Source organism: Natator depressus, chromosome 1 (genome assembly GCF_965152275.1).
Source record: "Natator depressus isolate rNatDep1 chromosome 1, rNatDep2.hap1, whole genome shotgun sequence".
Taxonomy (NCBI): domain Eukaryota; kingdom Metazoa; phylum Chordata; order Testudines; family Cheloniidae; genus Natator; species Natator depressus.
Window position 1 is genome coordinate 261,774,428 of NC_134234.1, and position 15,113 is coordinate 261,789,540.

A 15,113-nucleotide genomic window follows, 5' to 3' on the forward strand; every position below is an offset into this window, starting at 1 on the left:
GCAGCTACACGGGCGACTTTACAGAAGCACGGTGATAGTGGTACAGCTGTGCTGCTGCAAGACATAGTTTAGACATAACCTAAAATTTAAATGGCAACACAAACCATAAAGCACAAGTGACAGTAGTGGAAACCAGATCTATGTTGCCTGGGAGTTCATCCTCCACTGTTGCTTATTCCTTACATGAAGACAATCTCCAATACAATCATTTCCTTAGTATGAATTTTGATGACAAAACAGGATTATGAATTCAGGTGAAGAATAAACATGAAAAATATATTAACTCAAGCAAAAAGTATTCTGGTCTTGAACAAACACCTATGTGCCATTAACCACTAGACACTTGATACCACCACAGAGTATGTCTAGTTTCAGTTCATGTACCTGATACAGCACAACATCCCATTCCTGTGAATGGATATTCTAAAAGAAACCATCTCTGCAATGCAGTTACCTTTCAGTGTCTGCAGTTGGCCCTAATATCTTTCACACTTCCTAAAATGAGTGGTTGTGTAGTCAAACACTGGCCAAAAAATATGGAGACTAAGCTAGCTTGCATAGCCATCAGCCAAAAACTGTCATAATCACTTCACTAAATATAATTACAAACCTGTGCATGCTGGATCTTCAGATAATACAAATATGGCTTTGGTATATATTACTCATATCTCTACATTGTTCTGTTATTTTATGCAAAAAAATTTGAACAACATGCTTTCAACACTAAGATCTGTAATAAATTGTGTTTTTTGCATTTAAACAGACATGAATACTACTACACTAGATGCTCTGATAATTCCAACAAGCAGTTGGGATGTTGGGAAGAGTGATTTCTTGATAAGAATTAAGTCAACATGCATTTATTTGACTATCAAATGTAATTAAAATAATGGTGTGAAAAAATAAAGAGGCATAAACTTCAAAACTGAGTGACTTCCAACACCTTAACCAGGTTTTCATACCTGATGTGAAGAGGCTCTGTGGTTCTGGTGCTGTGGGCCAGTCGTTGGAAGTCTGTGGAGAGCTGGGGAATGGGGGGAGCCCGCTTGGGATGGGGTTGGGGTGCCGGAAGTTGTCCGAGAAGAGCGACTGTGACTCTGTTACAGCCCCTTCAAAAGGAGACCGCGCACTGTGATTGGATGAACTGATGGGTATGACTGGATTGGGTTTTGATAAACCAGGTGGTGGTGAAGGTGTGTCACTGTTTGTTATCTGGTGGCAGGGGAGAAAAAAAGACAATAGAATAAGATATGTATCTTTGGACTTAAAGTCATTCCATATTAAAAAAACATTTTAAAATTCAGTTTGAAGACTAGAAAAAAAATCAGATTAAATTAAGATTAGTTCTGTGAGCACACAGTTTAAATGTCAAACAAATCAGCCTGATGCAGCCTATTTTTGGATCAAAAGACATTTAAAATTAGTTGACAGTTATCAAAAGAAACTAACATGCCACATTGATATTTCACACACAAAAAATATATGTTTCTTTCAAAATAAAGGTTGCAACTGAGCTTCAAACAAATACAATTGACATTTACATAATGTTGGCTTTCAGGCCATACCTGCTGTGAGTTGTCACCATTTCCTATACTGAGAGCGTCTGAAGGTTTGTCGAGAGGGCTGGAAAAAGTGAAAGGGGGAAAAAAAAAAATCAAATAAGATATATGCAACCACCAGAATAACCATAATGAACATCAGAAGTTGGTTTATTTTGTGGTATAAACGCCTAGAGCAGAAACTGCCCAAAACTAATTTCAAGAGATTATGAAGGAAAGTCCTCCTATTGTTTGAGGAGGACTTAAATCAGAAGTGTTCCAGTTTTACCATTTGCCAAGTTTTAGTTTATGGCCATAGAGGTGTATTTCTATACACTCTATTCTGCTTGTGCATTGTTCTACTGAGCAGCCAATGGTCCATCTGCAATCCCAAATTTGTTATCCTTCAATTCTGCCTGCTTCATCAGTTTAAAAAAAAAAAGTACCACCATGGGTTTGTTACTGAGATGCACAAAGAACTTATTTCCCCCACTCCCTGATGTGTATTTAGTGCTTATAAGAGGTATGAGACTGACTGCCTTGAAGATTGACATCCTTCATCTAGAGAAAGACAAGGCAGTGGCAGTTCAAGCTTCCCAGAATGGCTTGTCACTGGTGTTTCAACTTTGACCTGGACAACTACTAAGGTGGAGAGGGAATTAAGTCTCCAGACTCAGAAAATCCGAGTAGAGGCAAGGTCTAAAATCAAGAGAGAAATGCAGAGAAACAATCAAAAACAGAGAAAAGGACAAAAATGCCACCTCAGAATCCTATTCACTGGAAACTACACAAATCCCTTTGAATCATCACTGCAGCCATTATAAGAGATTCTGACAGCCATTTACGAACAGTCCAGAGTGCTCTGAATTCCATGCTATCCTAGGGCTTCAGTGTAGGGCGAGATGCAAAAGTCCTGTAAATTCAGGCTATGACCACAAGTACAGCTTATCTACCCCTAGCACAGCAGAGGCCTGTACAAGTGTCAGACTGTACAGACCCAAATGCTTTCCTCTGCAGAGAAAGAATATCAAAAGTAACATGAAGAACTTTAGAATATTACATTTTTATTAGAAAGCCACAGTTCAATACAGGTCAAATTACAAACATTGTATTTGGTGCAAAAAAGTTATTCATATTAATGTTGAGTTATTTTACTTGAGTGCAGCCCTCTAGATCTTAGCCAGTTATTAAAATGTCCTGCTGCTGTGAAGTTTGGACACCTATTATTGTACAAGGCCATTTGGCTAGCTAGAAAACATCATCATTTAAGAGATTAGAATTAATTTAAAACTTAATCAGAGAGCACAGGACTTGGGTAAAAGCAATTTGTGTGCATAAGCACATTGGTTAAACCTGACAGAGATCAGAACTGGGCCTCAAGTATTTTTAAAACAATTTAGGACAAACATCATACAGGAACAGATATGTAGTAGATGACTATTCCAAGGTAGTCCACTTAATTATTTCTTGCTCATCTCAAGAAAAATAAAGTTCTGTAACTTATCCTATTTACATTTTGAACAGAGATTTATAACAAAGGTTAATGTATATCTACAGCACAAGAATTCTGTTGCAAACTCTTCACTAAGAGCTTGTCTTCACAGAGACATGTGGAAAATTCACCCAAATTAACACCCTCATTCAGAATTACAGTGGTCTTATTTCACCTTCTTAATTCACTTTGAAATGAACTGAACTAAACCAAATTAAGGCCATTAATTTGGAACAACAGCATCCACACAAAAAGAAAAGGAGTACTTGTGGCACCTTAGAGACTATTTAATGTGGTTTTAACTAATCCACTTCAAATTCACACCTTTAGTTAATTCGTATTAACATTCCTGCATATCCTTATGTAGGAAAGTCTTAAGTATTCAGTTCTTGGCAGAAAAAAAATGTTTAAATGACGTTTCAACCCTACAAAGACATTGACAATAATAGTACTGCTGCATCCTGAAGCAAGTACATGATTGTTTATGACAATCCAATTGCTGAGAAGCAAAACAGATTATACTTGAGATCTATACAAAGGGTCTTTAAGTGAACAGAATTTACAAGCTATAAGTTACAACCCCATCAATAAACAAAAATCAATGAATCGCCTACATTTTAATAATTTTGCTTATGTAGTGCATTCCATTCAGAAAGATCCCAGTACAGCCTATATTATGCTTGTCCACCGGTGAAATTCAGCCACAGCTGGAGTGAAACTTAGCAACTGTTTAGCTGCACACAGCAATAAATGACTGGAAGTGAAGAATATCAGAGTTAACTGAAACTAGAGGGGAAATTTTAGAAGCTGAATTACCTAATTGGAATTTGCCCAAGACACTTTTGTTAACACTCCTACTCTTGGGTGAAGCACCATAGGATTTCTGAACACAAATGAGGACGACGACTCTTACATCTCAACCAAAAGGCGTGACCTTCAACAGTGAAATTTCTCTTATACTAAGGTTTGGTTCAATACTGACCCAAAAGGAAGAATAGCTGCTGAATCAGCACTACTACATCTGATATTCTGGATTTTCCTTTGTCTTCTCCCTTCTAAACTTTGGATTAGTCCAACCCAGTTTAGCCCCAGAGATCTAATGGAATCACAGCCTGGGTGATATGATTGTAAGATGTTGCAAAATCTGCCCAACGATGTTTATGATGGAAGTGGATACCAACAGTACTATAAAGAAATTCAGAGACCCAGTGTAACAGTATGTAGGGAAACGGTCAAACAAGTAGAGGAGACTCCTTGGCACAAAGGAATTTCAGCAAACTGTGGTGCCCTGCCATTCATGCTAGTGTACAAAACCATAGGAAACCCTGAATATTGTGGCTTAGTTCCCAGAACACATCAAGGTGAAGAGATGGAAGTAAGTATTTAGTATTACAACATTTACCTTTTTGGCCATCATAAGCCAACTTTTCAAAAGGTCATCAACTAAAAGCCTCCTAATGGACTACAAGAATTATACCTTTCTTGAAGAACTTTTGAAGTTGTTCATAAATGTGGGGGACTTATCTCTGGCTAGGACATGCTTAGTGTGGGAAGCTTCTACACAAGCTTCCTATGACCATAGTGCTGCCAATTCATGTCAGTCCTTACCTGCACCATCACCTATTATCTTAGCTCTAGGATTTTCCCAAACTGTCATACATGCAGTGTTTTTGCAATGGGGTAGAGGCTAGGCTGAGCCCAAACTAGTTTCTATATGTGACCTGATCAAGTTTTGAATCCAGCTCTCCAACCAGAGAGTCCGGAGAACCATCCCTCCACACCATTAAGTGAGAGAGAAAGCAAGCTAGCTAAAGTATAAAAGGCAGCACAATTACCCGAAATCTGAGTCTGGACCATCTGGAGTCATGTGTTCTGTGTCTGTGCCATTTTCTAATATAGGAGGCGTTTTCCTGTGTTCCATTGTTAAACCGTTGGCTGATTTACTTGAACTCTGTAATGATGGCCAGGCATCTTTGTTATTACTGTTGGGTCTGGAAAAAGGCAAGAGTAAAAAAAGAAGAGTTCAAGTTATGAAGAAAGTGTTCTAAAAAAATTTAACCACCGAGGAAATGAATCCTCGCACCAGACAGTCCATAAGAATGGAATTATCTGGGCATATCTTTCAAATAGATTTTAATGCTGATGGATAAAAGAGGCTCCTCAAGAGAGAAGATTGAAGGAAACAGAGTTCTACCCACTGATTAGATAATTGGATCACCTACATTGGAGTCCAAACTTGTCCAACTGTAAAATATCCATTTAGACAGCTTCCAGTAACAAATCCCATGGGCTTGCTCTCAGTTAAAGCTTCTTCACTGTATCACAAAAGTATTTAGTAGTTTTATAAAAGTAATCATTTTTTTTCCCCCTGAAGATCTTCCACATCCCACCATCTCCCTGAGGATTTTCCCAGGCTGGCCTGAGAGAGCTGAAATTGAATTTGGTTGCCTGCCTGATGGTCCACAGCACCATCACCAGACCATGAAATTAGCCACTCCAGAACACTTTAAAGCAGTCTATCCAAATTACTGCCCAGTTCATTTCTTTTATCTAAAACCTTTATGATTTCCTCTACAAAACAAAAGTAGAGTTCACTCCATGAAATGTATCTGATCTGGAAGAATGACTTCAGAGGGAGTAGTCAAAGTGGAAGTTATTTACTGCTGCAGGGAATTACATCCCTAGGCAACACTTCAGCCAGTTTCTATGTGTTTATTTGTAAAAGTACATTTATATAATAAATATGTCATCAGCTAATACCACAACACAAAACCTATTAATTTCTAGCTCCCTTCATTTTTTCCTATTGTTCTTTCCTATCCACTTTAGAAAACAGCATCCCATTTAAGGCAAGTGATTGCATAGTGTACAAGCGCATCATTGTAAAAAGGCATACACTAAAAGCTGAGTCTTCTTACACACCTGCTTTCTGATTTCTCTTCATAAGTATAACAGACTTACTGCCTGCCCAAGTATTCATTCCACATATACAGGTGGATTTAATAAGTTCTGAATTGGGATCAAGAAGATTCCTATGGCTCTTTAGCAATAGCACCATTTTCCAAATTCCTATTCAGTCTTAATATCTCATTATAATCCTGGCTGTCCCCACACCTCAGATATTGTAAGATTTACTATTTTGTCTCTATCTACTCTTCTCTCTTTGTGGGTCAACTCCTATGTACATTTAAGTAGGTCAAATCTTTCATTTGTGCATAAAACTCATCTTAGATCTCTACATCTTTGAGAGAAGAGGTTAAATACGGCACCCTATCAACTACCTTTTACCAAATTGAGAATCAATTTATACTACATCTCATGTCATGATTAAAAATTTTCTTTTGCCCTTTGCACCAGTCTATCCTGACGCAAGAGACTAATTTTCAACACAGACAAAATTTCAAATTAATTCTAGTCTAGATGTGACTTCAGACTGCAATAGGCATTTCCCTGCTTCCCCTCCCTCCAAAAAAAATGTCTAATGGGTTAACAGATCCCAAAATATTCAAATCATAGCATAGACTTTTCTGTGGAAAAAAATGTTTTAAAGTGCTTATGAAAGCTAAATGCTTCCTAAGAGCTGTTCTCCAGCAATAATCCCTCACCCTATGTGCCAACGACAAACATTTTTAGTGTTACAAGAAAGCATCAATCATTTTGCCCCATTAAAAACAAGTTTGAGGAAAGTGGCAGAAGAAAAAGAGGGCCAGAACTTTTTAAAATCAACCCACTGGTATCAGCACCCTATATTTTTTAAGTGAATACAACTGTCATTACTTCTACTGTATAACTATGGAATGCTGTACCAATAGGTACTTCTTACGGACACACACCCACACAGGTGGAAATTACAGCATTTGCCTTTCACACAAATGAGGGAAAAAATAGCGTGAAGAGGGACTTTCACACTGGAACAAACTTGGAAAAATAATGTTTATACAAAGTTTTTGCCCAGTAATTATGTCTTCTCTACTATTACTGCAGGCTTACATTTGAACATACATTTCTCATAGCTCAGCTTCTGCTCGATCCCTCAGTGAAATCCTAACACCGGACAGTCAGGAGAATGATTGTGAAATTGTTGACTCAGATGTAGAATTTAACAGGAGAAAGACAGTCACAAGGCAAGGAATCAGACAAATGAGAAGCTGTTTATAAGTAGAAAGTTGTGAAGGGGTTAGCAATTTAAATATGATTAGTCTATAATTTAATCAGCTCTCAAACTACATATGGCCATGTCTGATTAATATTTGAATGGAGACCTCCAACTTCCTCACTGCTGAAAGGACACTGGCAATCCAGACGATACTGTCCACCACTCCACAGCAGTACCGAATCAGTTTCCCACTGTAGTTATGCATTTCAGATGAATGACAAACTGAAGTTCAGTCCACTTGCATTTTTCACAAGTGCCAGGGTGATAGCTCTGGGGGCCTGGCCAGATTCCAATGCTCATAACTGCTTTCCAACTACCTGAATTCCTGCAGCAGTTTCAGATGGAGCAATTCTTCACTTCCTGTTCTGTAACATCTTGTGCTGGGATCCCATCAGGTTTCAAGTTAAGCAGAATTGGTTCAGGCCCTGGATGTAAAACCCATCAACACATGACTATTGCAAAAGTTGGTGTGTTGGGTTAACTTGGTTACACTCTTCCCTCCAAGTTAGTATTGAAACGAAGGCTCAAGGCATGACAGTCGGTGTCAGTGCTTCAGATGAGAAATCTGGAGATCCCAATCACTTGCAATCATTAACGATTATGACACTTCCTGTAAGAGTAGGGAAAGATAATCCTAGTCTCTTAGTCAGATGCCAGTGCTGGTAGACAGAATATAACTATCCAAACTCCCCTGGCTGTTTCCTTTTGATATGGTTTTCTTCATTTTCTTGCATAAACTGTTGTCTAGTGCTGCTGCCAGAATTCGTTTCAGTACTGGGTTAACAAGCCCACAAAACTCTGATCCTGCATCAGAAGTGCTATATAAAATGTAAGGTACATTTTAAAAGTTTACCCCCAGTATGAAAGTCCCTTCTTGAATGGAAAGTAGTTAAGAGCTCCTCTTTGTTCATCTTAAATTTAACATTTAGCAAAAACACACCAGCTACTTGTTTTAGCTTTTGGTTTATTTTTTGTATGGTTGTAAATTACTGGATGAAAAAAACTGTTAGGAGGTGGCTTTTGGAAAGTAGACCACAGCTGAAAAATATCTAGTAACAAGCAGTAATGGGAAGACAGACGCAAAGAAATAGAAAGTTACAATTCAAATATTTAACCAAAACCACCATTTAAGTTTGCTAGGATGTAGCACCCAAGGATATTTCACACCATGTGCCTGTTTCTCAGCCAAAGGTAAAAGCAAAGACGAAAGTTCAACTGTTTTACTTTGAATTGCCCAGATTTTTAGGGCTTGTGTACACTTAAAACACTGCAGCAGTGTACCTGCACCACTTGAGCTGTGCCGCTGTAGCACTTCAGTGAAGACGCTACCTGTGCTAATGGGAGGGGTTCTCTAGTAAACATAGGTCTCCACCTCCCCAAGAGGCGGTAACTAGGTCAACAGGAGAATTCTCCCATCAACCTATCACTGTCTACACCAGAAGCTAGGTCCCTTTAACTGCATAGCTCAGGAGATGGGTAATTCAGGGGTGTGAAAAATCCACAATTATATGGACCTAATTTCCTAGCGTAGACCAGGCCTTAGTCTGTGTTCAAATCTTAACACTGAAGTATGTAAATATTAAATAAAATCAAATATTTAGACACTTCAGCCACCATGACAGCAGAGACTGCCTGCCCTCTTATCACAAAGCAAACGCCACATTAGCGATAATTACCAAGAATTTGCTGCTTAATAGTATTCACTGAATTGCATTAATGTTATTGCAAAAATTGTGAAAATATTAAATAAAACCCTTCTGATATCTGCTTCAAAACGACGACAGCTTGTTTCGAGTTAATGTGCACAAATCCATGTGGTACAAGAAGGGGGAATCCTTTCATTTATCAAAGAAGATTTAGCACATGTTGTTACAACTAGAATGAAGTACTGCATAATACTGCATTTGTATGTAAGCGAAAATTTGAGATGGAACATTTCACACCTTCCATATTAAACAGCAAGCATTGGGTGAGATGGGAGAGAGGATCAGGAATTTTAATGAAAATAACTTTAAAAGGGAAGTGTTGTCAGTCAGTACTTACACATCATACCTCTGCAGTGCTGTCACTTTGTTCTTGTTCTTGTCAACTGTACCCGTAGACAGTTGGAGGAAGTTGGGGTTTAGTTTGTATAATTCTTGCAGTAGCTTCTGTTCATATTCTTGGTGTTTTCCTGCCTGGGGAAAGAGTTAAAATTTTCAATGAAACCTAAGCTGAAGTTCATATTCCCTCCCCGATCTGAAAGATCTTGGGGCACACAAAGCTATAAGGCTTTGCTTGACTCTCTAATAGAAAGTTTGGGCTTCCAATTTTGCAGTCAAAAGGTTATTCCAAGGAGTCAGAGGCTCATGCTCTCAGATACACTCAACCAGCTGAATCTGCCAAACTGCTTGTGGTTTAATATGAAATTCATTTTCTCTTTTGGTACCTTTTAAAGCAGAAAACCAATTTACTGAAGCCTTCCTAGGACTTATTCTCCAGTTCAAGCAAAAGTGTTTGTTGTAGTACAGTCCAAGTAAGTTTCAAGTAAGTTTCCAAGAGAAGTGTGTAGTCTGCATTTTACATCTCCCTAATGTATATTAAGCTGTCCAGAGGGAAGAAGGAGATAGTCTCTTCATTTCAAAGAGTTTCTTTGCTGTTGCGAACAGTTCTGCATTTCAAAGACTATTTCAAAAGGATCACACAGCTGTCAATAGGGTAAGCAAAAGCACTCTGGTTAGTGTGACTGGAGTTTGTTCAATACAGAAGTGGATTTCTGTACAGCAAAGTATTACAGGGAAACATGCACGCTGCTTTCAGGAACTGGGGAGATTTCTATGCCTGAATGATTCATACTGCACAGACTCTACTTCGGAGTGAAGAAGGGGATGAGATTAATTCAATTCAGGTCTATCCTTTTGGCATTCCTAGAACATATTAGAACCACTTATTTAAAGTTTATTCAATCTAATGCAGAGTAGCTTCTTCTATGTATTATTTATTTTTTGAGAGAAGGCACTTAAGCATGACAACTGAAACAGGGTTAGACTAAATATTAAAATATTTTGCCTTCTCTCTTCCGACAACCAAAGCTGTCCAAATTTGAAGGAAGTTTTTGGTATGAGGCTTGGGTTAGAATGGTTACAAGGTAATATTACATGCAAGTTTAATTTCAATATTTACAAGAATTTTAAATTAAATCTAAAGTTGCAAAATGCAAACAAATTGAATTTAAAACGCCCAGTGACCCTCAACACTATGATAGGCACTTTAGAAACAGAAGCAAAATTTTACTCCCGTAAAATTGGAACTACATCATTCTGCAAGCATCAAGTGTTCATTACACCTTTAACACATATTTTGTATATAGTGTCATGAAATGGTATGTCTACAGAATCCAGTAATCCGTATTATGGAGTGTGATTCCTAAAGCACTCAAACATGTTGTACACTAACCGGTCCATGTAGACCCTAAATATTCCCTAGTAAACTTTAACATAGTACTGTTTCAAACAGTACTTTGCTGAAGTGCACCAGGAAATCTAGTGTGCACCAGCAGGGTCTACGCAGATCAATTAATGTGCAAAGCATGAGTGCACTTTAGAAATCGCACCCCCATGGTGCACATTGCCAACCCATGTAAACAGCCCTCAGTTACACCCATCAGGGTTAAAAAAATTCAGATAAATACAATTGAAATATTCATGACAATGTCAAGTCATCCCAGAAATACTGTACTATATTACAACTCAATCAAAAAGTAATCTTTTTAGCCTTACATTTTTAAAACATCAGAAGTATTGTTTCTCATTTTAAATCATTTCATACAAAACTAAGTAGTACCGGGGGAAAAACAGTCCTTACTTTACTTACCTTACTACGGCTCACTCAAACAGTACTGATTATGCATCCCACTTCCACTAAGTATCATAGGTAATCCAATCAGAGTTAGAGACCTTATACACCCCCTTCAGTAGCACAAGACTTCAGAGAAAAGTCTCCAAATCATGCAAAGTTAAAAAAATTATACTCTGTTTTTATGACACCACTACATTATTCTGATCTATACTCAAAAGGCAATTCTTCGAAGCCCACACCTTCAGTCATGCAAGCCAAACTACTGGATTATGGGAGGAACAGAAACCTGTATGGTTTCCTTCCAATCCCTAAACAAAATCCACTTTGAGACGCTCATGACAATCATGAACCTAAAATTTGGTTAATGTAAACTTATAGATGTATTACGTGCTAATAAATTACCCTCATAACATCTTAATACTCTTCCAAATGCTTAGCACCCATTTCATGAGATACAGTAGGAAATATAAACTATCCCACAATTGTCTTACAAACCTTTAACTATCCAATACTTGGAAGATTGACTCCTTTTGAGCCTGTAAAAACAGCACACTTATTGGAAAACCACCAGTGCCCAATTGGCTAAGTATCTTCTGGGTAAAAAAAAAAAAAAAAAAAAAAAAGTTTTGCTATGATAATATTTAAAAGGCTGGCTACACTACACTTTAATATAAGTCATACACAGGAAAAAACAGACATTCACACTACAATTTAGGATCCTCCTTTCTGTGTGCATCTACCTGCATCTCCTCTTTTGTGAAACTGGCTGCTTCGTCCCCCAGCTCATGTAGATACATACAGTCAGGTTTTGGACACTGCATGTTCTTTAGGAAATAACTGCAATATTTTGTTGTACCTAAAGATGCCTGAAGGAGAAAGAAAAGTGAGACTGAGTAGCTGAGCTAAGCACAGAAACCTAGAAGCCATATTTCAAGCACAAAAAAGCTCTCTGAATTTAACAGAGGTCTCAGAAGACGATATACCTTCATAAAAATTGGAGTTCATTGAAACAAGTTTTTTGACAAGGCCTAAATAGGATATCAGTAACATGAGACTCATATCCAGGGTCTAGATAATCAGAATGTACTTCAAAATCAATTTTCATCACATCAAAATAAAAGCAAGCAAGACCAAAGTTGGGTAGAGATTTACTTTCATATTTGTAAAGGTAGGGCCAAAAAAATCTCAATTACAAGCTGGTATTTTCTGAGTTAATCCCCTATTCATTTCTGAGCCCTCCCACAAAACACTCGGCACAAGAGCTCAAACTCAAGACACGTGGATTCTATGACCAGCTCTGATGATTTATATAAATACTGTGTCTAACTGGATGTTTTTACTGAGTAAAATATAGCAACTAGATGTTAAAGTCCTTGAATGTGCCAATCACAGAATGCAAAATACTACCTTAAGTGTTCTGCCATCTACCACCACATTATTGACACACTGTATGGCTCTGAGAGCATCTTCTGATCGGATGTAGGTTACGTATGCACTTGCACTCGGACCCTAGAGAAAGAATTGAACAATGTTGAATTCTTTCTGGTTAATTTTTTTTTAATTTTCCTTTACTATCTGGCTAAAATTCATTTAACAAGGTTTAAAATTACATTTGTTTGAAATCAAACAATTCATTTACTTGAAAGGTAGTCAATGTGAAGGTCTGAAAAAAGGAAGCTTAAGGCTCTTAAAAGTTTGTGAAAATGAAAAGCTTATTAAAATATGGTTTATTAAAGTACTTGGTAGCTGGAAATGTAAGAATAGATACCACACTATTATTCCAGAGGGCTTTTCTGAAGATTCTATCTTTTGCTTTCCTACCACGGCCTCCATTATTTTGCAGACAATTTCCAAGGACTGCGTGTGCAAAGTCATTTAAGGATACAATCAATATTACTCTATGTACTCCGTTGCTGTAGTATTCATTCTCCAAACCCCAGCCCCACAACCCGCCATGATAATTTGCCATGATAATTAGCCACCACTCCATCAGGAAAATGTAGCCCAGATTCTTCTTGAACCCATAACTCCTGTCATGAACAGTGCCACCACAATACCAGAACAACAAAAGCCCAAGAATCTCCTACCATGGCTTACCTGGGAGCCTGCATATGATGTGCTGTTGTTGATGACAACTTTATGTATTTTACCAAACTTCCCAAAATATTCTGGCCGCTTCAAAACCTGCAGGAGGAATGAGTAAATTAAACAGACATATTGGGAAATTAATAGCAACTCAATGATATTGCTAAAGGATTAATTTTTTTAACGAATAACTTAGTTTTGCAATTAAGACCTTTAACTAGTGAAAATGAGAGAGGACAAGATCATATAGATAAGTTTGTTCTGAGAACCTTCAATTAAACAAGATTTACATTACTTTTTCTTAATGTTGGTAACATTAACACTGCCCCAAAGAGCCAGGATGACAGGTATTCATCATATCTTACACTTGAATCTTGTAGCTCCTTTTCGAACCCAAGACATCCAAATCCTGCAATAATCAAGCTGATCAGGGTTGCCCCCCAGTGCACACAAAACACAGTTATGTAATAGCTACCCCAGAACTTGACTGGAGCACAAAGCTGGCCCATGGGTGATCAGGTTGATCTAATATTTCCCCATGTTTTAAAGATACTCCAGAAATTACAAAATAAATGTAAGAAAACAATCACATCAGTCCTAATTTTAAAAAGTGACTTGAAAACTCATCTACGGAGACACAGATAAAATTTTGTGAAATTCCTTTTTAACTGTTCACAATCAGTTTTGGACTTAGCCATCTTGAATAATTGTGTATTGCCTGCAAATTCTGCCAACCTATTGTTCACGCCCTCTTCTAGATCATTTATGAATATGTTGAACAGCATAGGTTCCCGTACAGGCGCTTGGGGGACCACACTATTTACCTCTGTCCAAAAAAGTGACTATCTATTCCCACTCTTTGTTTCCTATCTTTTAATCAGTTACTGAACCACGACAGGATCTTCCCTCTTATCCTCTAACTGCTTACTTGCTTAAGAGCCATTGGTGTGAGACCTTATCAAAGGCTTTTTGCTAGTCCAAGACCACTATATCCACTGGCTCACCCTTGTCCCCATGCTTGTTGATGCCTTCAAAGAATTCTAACAGACTGATGAAGCACAATTTCCCAACACAAACTCCATGTTGATTCTTCTCCAACATATGTTCATCTGTGTGTCTGATAATTCTGTTCTTTACTAAAGTTTCAACCTACTTGCCTGGCACTGAAAGAGAACCCAGAAGACTGGAGAAAGGCTAATGTAATGCCCATCTTTAAAAGAGGGAAAAAGGAGGAGCCAGGTAACTATAGACCAATCAGCCTGCCTCGATACCTGGGAAGCTACTAGAGCAGGGGTCTCAAAAAAAAAAAACAGCCCGTGGGGTTCTTTCGTGCGGCCAGCCAAGCTCCCGCACCCCTCCCACCCCCCGCCCCTCTGCCTACCCCATGGCACCGCGAGCCCCGTGCCGCTCCCTGAAGCGGCCAGAACCATGCCCCTGGGGGCGGGGGGGGGGGGAGGGGGTCACACAGCAGACAGCTCCATGCATTGCTCTCGCTTCCAGGCGCCACCCCCACAGCTCCCATTGGCTGAGAACAGGGAACCACGGCCAATGGGAGCTTTGGGGGAGGTACTTGGAGGAGTGGCAAGAGCAGCACACGGAGCCATGTCCCCCCACCCCAGGAACATGGTTCCGGCTGCTTCCTGGAACGGAGCAGAGCGGCCAGGCTGGAGCCCGCACCCCAACTCCCTGCCCGCCCCCTGCCGCACCCCACACCCCTCCTGCACCCTGAAGCCCCCTCCCCCCCCCCCCGCACCCCTCACCCCAACTCCCTGCTCTGAGCCCCCGCTACACCCTGCACACCTCCTGCACTCCCTGCCCTGAGCCCCCTGCCGCACCCCAAACCCCAACCCCCTGCCGCACCCCTCACCCCAACTCCCTGCCCTGAGCCCCCGCCACACCCCGCACCTCTCCTGCATCCCCTGGGCAGGGAGGGGGTGGAGTTGGGGTGGGGACTTTGGGCAAGGGGTTGGAATGGGGGCAGGGAAGGGGCAGGAAGAGGCAGGGC

At 39.4% G+C, this 15,113-nt stretch overlaps 1 protein-coding gene across 7 annotated transcripts in view; it reads right to left on the reverse strand.

Annotated features, from left to right (window-relative positions):
* The window catches only part of CNOT4 (CCR4-NOT transcription complex subunit 4), a 118,455-nt gene that overhangs the window by 28,696 nt on the left and 74,646 nt on the right, over positions 1-15,113 (reverse strand). For 2 of the 7 annotated variants that reach the window (XM_074941798.1, XM_074941802.1), the window contains exons 4-10: positions 13,121-13,207; positions 12,431-12,532; positions 11,764-11,889; positions 9,230-9,363; positions 4,866-5,021; positions 1,566-1,623; positions 963-1,212 (exon numbers count right to left, since the gene is read on the reverse strand). In XM_074941798.1, coding sequence (XP_074797899.1) covers positions 963-1,212; positions 1,566-1,623; positions 4,866-5,021; positions 9,230-9,363; positions 11,764-11,889; positions 12,431-12,532; positions 13,121-13,207 — 913 coding nt within the window. The remainder of the gene's footprint in view (positions 1-962; positions 1,213-1,565; positions 1,624-4,865; positions 5,022-9,229; positions 9,364-11,763; positions 11,890-12,430; positions 12,533-13,120; positions 13,208-15,113) is intronic. The other 5 variants (XM_074941804.1, XM_074941801.1, XM_074941803.1 and 2 more) reach the window with 3 other exon arrangements.